A 12741-nucleotide genomic window follows, 5' to 3' on the forward strand; every position below is an offset into this window, starting at 1 on the left:
GTACTCATTAGATTTGATCCACATACAAAAGCAACACTGACTTTTCAAATGCAAAACTCCATTGCAGATGGAGTTAAATTCAAGCTAGGTATTGCATTTTGGGAGGTAGAGTGTAAGGGGAGAATGTAGAGTTAATGGCTAGACCCTTAAAAGCATAAATGTGCAGAGAAATCTTGGATTCCAAGTTCATAGCCCACTGAAGGTGGCAGCACAAGTAAATAGGGTGGTAAAGAAAGCATATGGTATGCTTGCCTCCATTGCAAGGGGCATTGAATATAAGAGTCATGAAGCAATTCTATAAGACCACATTTAGGTCGCATTTGGAGTATTCTGTACAGTTCTAGTCGCCCCATTACAGGAAGGATATGGAAGCTATGGAGAGGGTGCAGAGAAGGCTTACCAGAATGCTGCCTGGATTAGAGAGTTTCATCTACAAGGAGAGGTTGGATAAACTTGAATTGTTTTCTCTGGAATACTGGAGGTTGAGGGGAGATGATAGATTCTAATTCTAATTCTATCATTTTATTTCGTACATGTTAAAAGACATCAATTAAAAAACAAAATAAACACAAAAAAACAGAAGAAATACAAAGAATTTCATACATTACTTAACGTCTTTACATGTGCGAAAAGGAGTAGGAAGAAGTGTGAACTTATTTAATCCTACCCCCATTCCCTAATCAATATTTATCAAGTATTATCTATAATAACTAATACCTAAAATACATATATAACTACATATATACTCACTCACCCCTATAATCATATGAATATACCTATTTACACAATAATGTCTATATTTTATAGAAATATATAAAATGATGAAAGGCATAGATAGGGTAGACAGTGAGAACCTTTTACTACAGGGTGGAAATGTCCAACTCTAGAAGGCATAGCTATAAGGTGAGAGTGGTGGGAGCCTGAATTGCATCAACAGGGGTGGTGGTGAAGGCATACGACAGTGCTGTTTAAGAGGCTTTTAGATAGGCACATGGAAGTGCAAGAAATAGAAGGATCATGTACAGGCTGATGAGGTACAGGATTGGTACAGGAAATGTACCAATCCTATGAGTTTAATAGGATCATGTTCGGCACAAACCAGGTGGCCCGCAGGATCCGTTCTGTGCTGTATTATGTTAACACTGATTTTCCAAATGCAACACTGACCGCAAATTTAACTCTGATTGCAAATGCAACACCCTGACAGGTCTGGAAGATAAATTCACCCACGTGGTTAGATTAATGTATCTTTTGACATTTGTATTCAAGTTGAAGAATATTTCAGGTGAGCACACAGGCGGAGTGCAAGTTATGTGCCAGACATCTCTCCAAGGAACCATTATCACATTACCATTTCCTACACCAGATGCCGTGAGTCTTTGTGCCAATTAGTGCTGAATTATGGAAAACTGTATTGTGATTTATGCCTTCCAAGAATTGGGTCAACACCTTTCAAACTCGCTTCCTTCACATGGGTCCTTTACTGCTGCTAACGAACTGAAAGACTCTCAACTGTCTCAGCTGAATTTGAACAAGAATGTATGAATGCAAGAACAGGGTTCCAGCTCACAACTGCTATTAAATTTATACTAAATGTACCAATCCTATTAAAGTGTCAACATTCCTAGTTTTTTTAAATATCTGATCATCTGAGACATCTCTCAGTAATAAATCTCTCTCAATATGTCAAATTAATCAAACCTTTGCTTGTGATTGAACAGACTACCAGATGTAACGACACCAATGTAAATTTCCTCACTGTCAATCCATAGCTTCATTTCTCAGTATATAATTAATACATTGAGGTTTAAAATTCTGTCGTTCAATTGTTAAAAAAACACAATAAAACGACAAGCTTCAGGTTCTTAAAATTCCATTCATTCACATACAACATGACCAGCCAGCAGTGAGCAGTAATATATTCAGTGCAATTTAAAGATATTTAACTAATTATACGGCTAGATACATATTCACAGCATGTTTCAGATTATCTCCGAAAAAAAACTAATAGCCTTAGCTTTGAGGTCCTGGGGAATTGTAGATTTACCTTAGCGTAAAAAAATCCCATTAAATGCTACCTAATTAAAGTCTCTCTTACTGATTCTAGCATGCAATAAGGCAGATTATAGAATTTATGGAACAAATACCAAACTATTTTGATTGTACTTTGTCCATTTTCATTTTGTTTATAACTAACTTTAATCTTTCAATCAAAAGAAACACAAACACAAATACAGAATTATTGAGAGGGCAATTTCAATTGTCCTACATCCAGAAAATAGTTAATTAAGGCACGTTTAAATGCTATGATCTTCATCTATTATTTTCTTACATCTTCACCTACTTTGTAGCAGGAGATGAAATCCAAGAGCAATTGCCACCACCTCAAAGAAATAATACATTTCTAACAAATTGTCCATTATGACAGTTTTAAATATAGCAGTGTAGCATGAAATATTACAAAAACAATGATTAGAGATTAATTTTATTTACATTTAATTTCAAGCAGCAGATTAAAAATTTAAAAAAATTAGTTATCATTGTATTACAAATAACTTTGAAACCTACAGGATAAAAATAGAAAATGTGTTTACCGAATATACCAGACAACATATATGGAGAAGGAAACATTGGGTTAATGTTTTAGGTTGTCAGAAATGGGATTTATTAACAGTATGTCAAAGGGGGAGGGTGAGGAGAGGTGGGGTGTGAACCAGTGATGTCTGAAGAAGGGTCTCGACCCGAAACGTCACCCATTCCTTCTCTCCAGAGATGCAGCCTGTCCCGCTCCTGCATTTTGTGCCTATCTTTTTTTAAAAACTGTTGTATGCAGTTTGACAGTTGCTAGTGGGAAAACTAGGAACATAAATCCAGTTTAAAATTAAGGTGCACGCACTCTTTACGGGGTTTATGCCTCGAGTTGTGAGGAATATCAAGTATTGATTTCGCCACAGAGGTTTCAAATCTGATTCTGACTAGCACTTAATCTAGCGTGATGTTTCATTGAATTAATGAAGGTGGGTCGCAGCCTTTCAGATCAGATTTTGAACTGAAGTTCTGTCTGACTGTTTACAAGCATCCAAGAGATCCCACAGCACTACTGTCACGGCAACAGTACAGGCTACTTGAATAGATAAAGACAGCAATTATTTTCTAATGAGACCTTGCTCTCTATATATTAGTTGCCAGGTTTTCCTACCTGTGGAGTGACTGTAGTGAGAAAGGCACTACATAATTGTGAGTTTGTTCTTTATTTCTCTTGTCCTTAGGAAATAAGCAGATATTAACTGCAGCAATTATGTGGGGAATTACAATTTAGTTTAGAATGGAAGCGAAGAATTCAAGTTCCTCACTATTTGTACACCCGCAGCTGAACATTTTACAAAATGAACCAATGAGACTCAATCATCTAAGAGTAAAAGTTTAGAAATACAGTGTGGAAACAGGCCCTATGGCCCACTGAGTCCGCGCCAACCAGAGATCACCCCGTACACTAGCACTATCCTACGCACTAGGGACAATTTACAATATTTACCAAAACCAATTAACCTACAAGCCCATACGTCTTTGGAGTGTGGCAGGTAACTGAAGCAACCGGGGAAAACTAACATGGTTACAGGGAGAACGTACAAACTCCATACAGACAGCATCCATAGTCAGAATCGAACTAGCGCTGTAAGGCAACTCTACCTGCAACACCGTGCGGCCCTGAAGAAGATGATTGAGTAAATATTTATTTTAAAGGGTATGGATTGGAAATGCAAATAATTTATACTCCTCTAATGCTGTTTTCAATCACAGGACATTTTCTTTTCAAGATGAACCAGATTAAGAAAAACATGAGTACCTCAAAGAATTGCTGAAGAATGCGTAGAAAAATGAGTTATTGCTGCCAATGCCTGCAGACATTCAATAGATAGTGGACCATAGCTGGATGAGCAAAATTGGTATCACTTGACTCATGCATTCACATATTTTCCCACAGTTTTCACTATAGCCCACATCTAGAAATGAATAGTTTGACAATAATAGAAGAGCCAATAGATTCAGCGTGTTGCCTGATTGTAGGATGGATTGCTAGCCAATTCTTAACCACAGGTTAATCCTATTCGGCCCCCCCGACTCTATCAAAACGATAACAGGCAGCCTTGGAAGCCTATCCTCCCTAGTCAAACCGCATGTCAAAACCTTGGCGTGATATTTGACTCTGCATTAAAGTTTGACAAGCAAGTCAACGCTGTGGTAAAAGCCAGCTTCTTCCAGCTTCGTACCATAGCTAAAATCAAACCATTCCTCCAATTTGACGACATTGCATCATTCAATCATTCACGCATTCATTTCCTCCCGCCTAGACTACTGCAACTCCCTATACACTGGGATCAGCCAATCATCCCTGTCCCGCCTGCAATTGGTCCAAAACGCCACAGCGAGACTCTTGACGGGTACCCGTAAAAGGGATCACATCACCCCAATTCTGGCCTCTCTCCATTGGCTCCCAGTACCGTACAGAATCAACTTCACGCTCCTCCTATTCACATACAAAGCCCTAAACGGGTTTGCCCCCCCCCATATCAAAAATCTTCTAACCCACCACTCTATCTCCAGGTCCCTCAGGTCGGCCGATTTGGGGCTACTCACCTTCCCGCGGTCTAGGCTTAAGCTCAGGGGTGACCGCGCTTTTGAGGTTGCAGCTCCGACACAGTGGAACAGCATCCCTCTCCCCATCAGAACTGCCCCCTCCATCGACTCCTTTAAGTCCAGGCTCAAAACCTATTTCTACTCCCTAGCATTTGAGGCCCTCTGAGGGGGCGCTGTGAACTGTTTATGTATGTGCTGTTATGTTTGTGTGCCAGTGTATGTTCGTTTCTTAGTACCCGAACTGATGTACAGCACTTTGGTCAACGTGGGTTGTTTTTAAATGTGCTATACAAATAAAATCGACTTGACTTGACTTGATAGGTTACATTAAACCCACCTGGCTATATGTGAAAGGGACAGATTTTGTGAGAGATGCTCGAAGTGTGGCGAAGGACCTTGCTAAACAAGGTGGCAGGCTACTCTGTACAAGTCATTTGTTTGAGGTTATGTTGGGTGTCTTTAATGTCTTATAAAAGTCTCAGGAAAACTGTGAGGGGTGGATAAGAAGACTGATGCGGTCAGGTTGGGTGATATGGAAGATGGTGTGGGCAAGATTATGTCCACTTGTATCATTCTGTGCGTGCATTCGTGTGGCAGGGCCTGGTCTCCAGTGTTCCTTGGTTTGTTTGGACCAAGACCTTGTTTAGTCAAATCCACTTGGGAACCGGTGTGTACAGCAGCCTCCCCACATTAAAATAATTTAAGACCTTCACCTTCCATTCCTCAGAACTGGAATGGATGCAGGTCATCTATAGCTAGGGTTGCCAACTGTCCCGTATTAGATGGGACATCCCGTATTTTGGGCTAAATTGGGCCCGGGGGGCGCTACAGGCCAGGACACTGTAGGCCCGTAGACTGTAGGCCCAGACACTGTAGGACCGGGGGCCGCTGTAGCCTTGGACACTGCAGGCTAACGGAGTGTGTTCAGGGATCGAGGCCGAGTGCATTCGCCTGATGGAGGTTGCGTAGCAACCCGCCTCCCAGCCCGGGCGGCTGCCGTTGATGGAGCGGGAGCACGTGGCCGCTGGCTGGGTGAGGTCACATGGGGCGCGGGCGGTGATGTCACCTTTTGTCCCTTATTTGGGAGTGAGAAAGTTGGCAACCCTATCTATAGCCCTGAAGGACTGCTCAAATAGAAGAAACCAGAACAAAAATATAATGATTTCCAAACCTTTCAGGAACAATAGCTGCTGGGTTTACCTGTGCACTCTTCCACAGCAGGTAGAAAGATTTATCAGCATTCTTCACAAGGTTATAACAAGAGTTGCGAAAGCAGCTTACTTGAAATAAATCTCTTGCAAATATACAAAACATTAATTTTTTTAGTTAACATACATGACAGTTTTACAGCAATTTTTTAAAACCAGGATTTGTACCAAAACCACAAAATTTTACACACGTTTTAATAAGAATTTTAATTTATCCAAAAGTGTGAAATAAACACCTAAAAGTGAGCCACCTAGCTTATGATGAGTGATACAACTGTGAATAAGAATTGGCTAATGCTTTTTGTAATTAGTAGCCAAGTAAAAAATAAACTGACATTGTTCAGTTCATATTGGGGTTTTTTTGGTTTCCATAATACCTTAAATCAAATTTCTTTTAATTTGTGTACTCTTGACGCTTCATAACACCCCCATTCCACATTCCCAAAAGAAACAAGAGCATTTCTCATAGCATAGGTATATGAATCTAAGTGATCTTACAATAAGTCCCAAGGCCAAAATAAGTTTTCAATTTGCAGATTAGTCATTGGTAATGTCTTCATTTTCAAATACTGTGGGTTCTATATGGCCGTCAGATTTCTTCTTTCCTTTTCCAGCGGTGCCTGTTTTCTTCCCTTTTTGCTCAGCATTGCTGGCAGCAAGTTCATCACATTTATTCTTAATGAAGTTTTGCTGGAAAAGAGACATTGTACGTTAATTACTGAGCTTCATGGTGATAAAAAAAACATATTAGTGGTCAAGTTTGCTGGGTAGTTAATTGTCTCTCAGAGCTGAGAAGTCACTTTGTGTGGATCTTCACAAAGTCAGTGCTTCAAATCTGTTTCTCCTGAGTCTATTTACCACCCTAAAAGGTTCACTATGTCTTAATATCTTAAAGAGAGGAAAGCTGTCCCTTAATATCATTTTATTAGTCTACTGGAACATGTGACAAATGGAGTTCCCCAAGGGTCTGTACTTTAGGTTGTATACCATCATTGACTTGGAGGAAGGATTGCAGTATCATGTATTTGGCAGTATAGTGGAGACCATTCTATCAGCAAAGTACATTTAAAAAATATCTGATAAAAGAATAATCTAAAAGTTATACACAAAGTGCTGGAGTAATTCGGCGGGTCAGGCAGCAAAGTTATACATGAATATAACTTAAAACATCTTATGATGAGCAGGACTGTGTTGTAAGTTGTGGAGGATGTGGAGTGTGCTACATCCATCACTGTGCAATAATTACTGAGACAACAATGGATTGGCCTTGGTAACTGAATGGAAAATAGCCACATTCCCAAGGACCTCCATGGTGAATAAGCCGTAGGGTGAGGACCTGCCAGATCTGCTACAGAGGCAAATGTAAACAAGATAAAGAGATGGCAGATGAGATGCTTGTGGCCAACTGTTCAAAGAAATTTAGGTGGCTGAGCAGAGGTTCAATTCCTTTCCCTGCAGTAAACGCAGCAAAGACTGCCATGCTTTGATGGAGTTCTTTGGGCATGACCTTGGGACCAATGATGACCACGTCAAATCAACATTCTGAAGTATAGATGGCAGCTTCACTGAAAATGACACCACTATCAAGATGCATGAAAAGACTCAGAACAGTGTGCTGGAGAGTGTAAATGATTTAAATCAATGACCTAATGTAAGCAAGATGTCTGATGTAATACTTTGACTTTAGTATTAAGGAACTCAACAATAATATCTGAATTCTGCAATGACACAAAAGAAATACACAAGAAGACCATAGTAGTAGTAAATATCCACAAGGGATTCCAACTTGAATAACTTAAAAGTTAAGTTGATTGACAATATAAAGGCCATAATGCCTTTCTTCTTTGCAGAAAACATATTTAGAGTAATGCAAGGAATGCCAGCAAGAATTCATTACTTTGAACAAACAGCAGGAGAAGAAAGAGGAATGACGATGGTAAGTATAATTTATATAGATAATTAAATAATATATTTAACACTGATGCTTCAATCCTGCTCAGAGGGTCTGAAAGAGCTCCAGTAAAAATTAACTAGTCTGATTTTAAATGGAATGCCTGCATTTAACCATATTATCCTTATGTCCTTCAGTTTAGCTTGGATTTTCCCCTCAAGAAATTCAATAAAATCCAGGCAAGACCTGCTTGCAATCTTAAGGAGTTTTGATATTCTGAATGCCCCGTCTTCATTGGAAGAGAATTCTATTAAGAACTGTTTTGAGTACTTTTATTGGGAAAGTTTTAACATAATTATAACATTTATTGCAAATATGAAGAAAGGTGCAACTTCACCAGCGCTTTGCTCCTCCTTGCTAGCAGTTTCACATCATCAGCATTAATGGTGGTCCGCTTGCCATGTCTGTCGGAAGATATTAAAGTTAACTGCCTCCATCAGTTTTACATTAAATCTTAAAATTAAAATGAGTGTGTCATTCAGGGAGAAGATGTTCAAAGCATTTGCAATCTGCTTGAGCAACTTTATGACTTGTTTCACAATATGCTTCAAGTAGATAATCTAGGTTCCTGTACAGTACTGACGGTTGCAATGTTCACAGTTCTCTTTCAGAGGAAATGCTACAAGGCTCTGTTTTGTTCAAGTGCTTTAAATTGACATGGAATCCTAGAAGCACTCACATTGTTCTAAGCATTACTTCTCAATTACACAATAACACTAGAAAATAATTTTTGGTTTCATCTTATGGAAAATGTGTCTACATACCCAAAAGTAATTCAGATGTAAAATACATATTACATAATACATAATAAAATACATAATACAAGATAGCGATTACCCCTACCTGCTGCGGTAGCAGCAATAAAGATCCAAATGGTAACAAAAGCACCAATAAAATCCCAAAATTTAAGTTAACAAACTACCAAACTGTTGCTTTTTAGTTTTAGCTTAGTTTAGAGATATGACGTGGAAACAGTCCCTTCGGCCCACTGTGTCCGCACCGACCAGTGATCACACACACTAACACTATCCTACACACTAGGGACAATTTACAATTCTATTAAGCTAATTATCTTCAAACCTGTATGTCTTTGGAGTGTGGGAGGAAACCAGAGCACCCAGAAAAACCCCAGAGTCACGGGGAGAATGTACAAACTCCATACAGACACCACCCGTACTCAGGATCGAACCAGGGTCTCTGGCGCTGCAAGACAGCAACTCTACCATTGCGCCACCTTGCTGCCTAAAGTGAAATAATTTCTTCTGTGATTAATTATTTGGATATTTTGCAATAAGTCTATGATGATTTGATTAAACATACAGAAAAAGGGATAATTTTAGCCTGTTGCATTTTTGTTTGGACATGATGACAATTGGAACCAAAGTATTTGACTGTACATCGTGGATGGAAATTATCCTGCTGCCTCCTTTCCACCAGTAGAAGATAACTAGGTTTGGGTTTACATTTAAACATAAAAATTAAATTAAGTTTTAAGCCTATGATTAAACATTTAGAGTCAACGGAATTATGAAAATACTGCTTATTCTTGGGCAGACCCTCTAGATCGAGGATGACTTGTTTCCACTGCAGTATTGTGGGTTCTGAGGTGATGGGTACGACAATGAGGAATCTACAGATTTGGCCACATGTGCTCCAGGGGATGTTAGATGGGACAACTGGTGGGTGGCTTGGTAGGTGATGCAATCCTCCTCCTGTTTATGCTGGGCTTCGATGTGCACCCAATACTATTCCTAGTGATCCTTGTCCACTTTAAACCGTCAGGGATTGAGGATACCCAGCAGTCTATGGAGATGCTGCACTTTTGTCAAAGAGAATTCAAGGTCATCTTTGGACATTTTCATCGGTCCATCTAAGGCAGAGCTTAATTTCTGGACTCTGGTATTGGGCATATGAACAGCATAGCTTGCCAAATGGAGGCAGCAGAGAGGGTGGAACTGTGGCGTAATGGTAGAGTTGCTACCTCACACCGCTAGAAATCCAGGTTTGATCCTATAGGTTCTGTCTGTAAGAAGTTTGTACGTTCTCCCTGTGACCACCGGGTGGCGCCAGCAATGGCTGCCTCGCCAAGTCTGTCTCGTCCCTTCCTTCTTTGTTGTTTTTTTAGTATGTGTTAAATGTATGTTTTAGTGTTCTTTAGCTTGTTTTATGTGGGGGGTGGTTGGAGGAAACTTTTTTTAATCTCTTAGCTCGACGGAGATGCGATTTTTTTCCGTATTGCATCTCCGTCCACACTGCGGCCTAACATTGAGGAGCTGGCGGCCTCTGCTGGAGACCGACCACGGGAGCTCCAACAGCGGGAGCCAGCAAACTTTAACACTGTGGAGATCGTGGTCCCTGGTTAGAGACCGACTTCGGCAGCTCCGAGCCGCAGGAGCTTCGACTGCCCGGATGCGGGGGCTTCAATCGCCGTCTGCGGAAGCTTCGATCGCCCGTCTGCGGATGGATCGACTGCCCCGACCGCGGGAGAATAAAGAGGAAGAAGATTAGACTTTATTGTCTTCCATCAGTGAGGAATCCACTGTGGTGGATGTTTATGTTAACTTTTATGTAGTTGTTTGTCTTGTTGTTTTTTTTAGTATGGCTGTATGGTAATTCGAGTTTCACTGTACCTTAATTGAAACACGTGACAATAAACTGACCTTTGAACCCTTAGACCGCGTGAGTTTTCAGTGGATGCTCTGAAGATGTGCAGGTTTGTAGGTTAATAGGCTTATATAAATTGTGTCTAGTGTGTCGTATATAACTAGTGTATGGGAGATCACTGGATGGATTTGGATTCAGTCGGCGTGGATTCAATGGGCCGAAGAGCCTGTTTCCATGCTGCATCTCTAAACGGAACTATTGCTGGGCATGTTCATCTAAGAGTGTACATCAGCTCACTTATTCTGCTGGCAACATAGTTCTTCAGGTTGCATACCCTGAGCCGTTTCCACTTCCACATTGGAAATTTTGAGGGAAGACAAATAAAAAATAATTGCCATCTGACAAAGGAGATAGAGGGCTTTGTTGGTATTATTATGGGCAGTGCCACCCAGCTTTAGGGACCGGTTCAATGCTGACCGTGGGCATTGTTTGTGCAATGTTAGCACATTCCTTCTGTGGGTTTCCTGCAGGTGCTCCAGTTTCCTCCCACATCACAAAGATGTACTTAGTAGGTGAATCTGCTACCGTAAATTACCGTAAGTTAACAGCAATAAAAAAAGAATAAAGGGGAGCTGTCAGGCATGTGCGAGAGAGAATAGTTTGCTGGGTGCAGGGAATTGACAAAAGGGTGAATGGGATTGCTCCCTAGGAGCTGGCATTGATTAAATGGGTGAAAGGTGACTTTCTGTGCTGTTATATGTCAAGCACATGCTTAATATTCTAAGGGAAAACAAAGATTAGAAAGGAGCAATAACAAGGTAGTTGAGTTTATTTTGCATACATTTACTGAGATATTGAGTGCATCTGGAGTTAGTTAAGTACAAATAAATGCAGAATGCTGTAACCCATATTTGATGTTAAAAACCAAACTCTTAATTTTCAATAAATCAATATTACTTACTTTGCAAATTGTTCAAGGTCCTTTGCAAAATTCTCTGAAAATCAATAAGAGGCAAAGTAGAAATAAGCAACACTGGATCTTATACAAATCTAACACAAATTTAGATGTTTCTGTGTTGTGCATTCCTTGCAATTATATGTCATGTTAATTTTACCTTCTTTCCCAGCAATTAAAACCCAACCCAAGCACTATTCACTGGACATTAGTAAATGTAGAACATTTTTTAAAAAAAATAATCGGCACTGTCTGACCTCTCCTGTCATGTATGAAACTTGTGTCACACTGTACATGCATACATAGAAACATAGAAAATAGGTGCAGGAGGAGGCTGTTCAGCCCTTCAAGCCAGCCATTCATTGTGATCATGGCTGATCATCCACAATCAATAACCCGTGCCTGCCTTCTCCCCATATCCCTTGATTCCACTAGCCCCTAGAGCTCTATCTAACTCTCTCTTAAATCCATCCAGTGATTTGACCTCCATTGCCCTCTATGGCAGAGAATTCCACAATGTCACAACTCTCTGGGTGAAAATGCTCCTTCTCACGTGCACTAAAACTATCAGATTGCCACCAAAGTGAGTTTTTGTACATTTTTGAAAAGCTAACTTCTTACAATTGTTCTATGTTCTTACAATATTGTTCTTACAATGCCCTCTGCCCAAGTGGTTAGACCACTTCTTTCCTTCTTACCAAATTACTGATATTTTAAATGATTCCTTTATGCCAATTAAATGGAGTATATATGTTTTATTAAAGAACTTATTTCAAAAGCATTTTAAAACATACACAAGAAACACTTGTCTGGAAGTCAAAATTAAAACCAAATTTTCATTAAGTGTAAGAATTTCGGGTCGAGACTCATCTTCATTTTCATTTCTGTTTTTGAAAACCCTCACAATAGTTTATCCGCCAAATTAATTCCAAGACCAGCAAAAAAGGTGATTATGATTTCATTATAGAGCATTAAAATTTTATCACTTCCTGAAATGCCACGGGTGGTCAGCTTGTACGCTTCACTTTCTGGAAATTAATTCTTTTTTGGTGTTACTGAATTGATTCAACTGTTTCCAAAGTAAAATCTTTATCGTTGTGATTAATCTTTGAAACTGAAATGATTACGACAATATCAATGAGAAATTACAAGTTTCTTTACGTTACGAGTAAATTTAACTCCACAAAGAAGTAGTTAATAAAAATAAAATAATTTCTTTATTCTTCGGAAAAATAGCTTGAAATAGGCACTGAAACTTGGAGCAAGATATGATCTTCAAGAATAAGAAAATAAAATGTGATGTTAAATAGTGAATTGATATGCTAAGATCAGTTTAAGAGAGAACAAAGCCAACTAACATTAATTAATAGCCAAGAAAGAAATGA

At 39.5% G+C, this 12741-nt stretch overlaps 1 protein-coding gene across 1 annotated transcript in view; it reads right to left on the reverse strand.

Moving 5' to 3' along the window:
• Positions 1 to 2174: 2174 nt before the first annotated feature.
• Positions 2175 to 12741, reverse strand: part of cenps (centromere protein S) — a 28247-nt gene continuing 17680 nt past the window's right edge. Inside the window, exons 3-5 of the mRNA XM_078425323.1 lie at positions 11363 to 11396; positions 8135 to 8201; positions 2175 to 6536 (exon numbers count right to left, since the gene is read on the reverse strand). Coding sequence (XP_078281449.1) covers positions 6384 to 6536; positions 8135 to 8201; positions 11363 to 11396 — 254 coding nt within the window. The 3' untranslated portion in view covers positions 2175 to 6383. The remainder of the gene's footprint in view (positions 6537 to 8134; positions 8202 to 11362; positions 11397 to 12741) is intronic.

The sequence above is a fragment of the Rhinoraja longicauda genome, chromosome 30 (genome assembly GCF_053455715.1).
Source record: "Rhinoraja longicauda isolate Sanriku21f chromosome 30, sRhiLon1.1, whole genome shotgun sequence".
Classification (NCBI taxonomy): domain Eukaryota; kingdom Metazoa; phylum Chordata; class Chondrichthyes; order Rajiformes; family Arhynchobatidae; genus Rhinoraja; species Rhinoraja longicauda.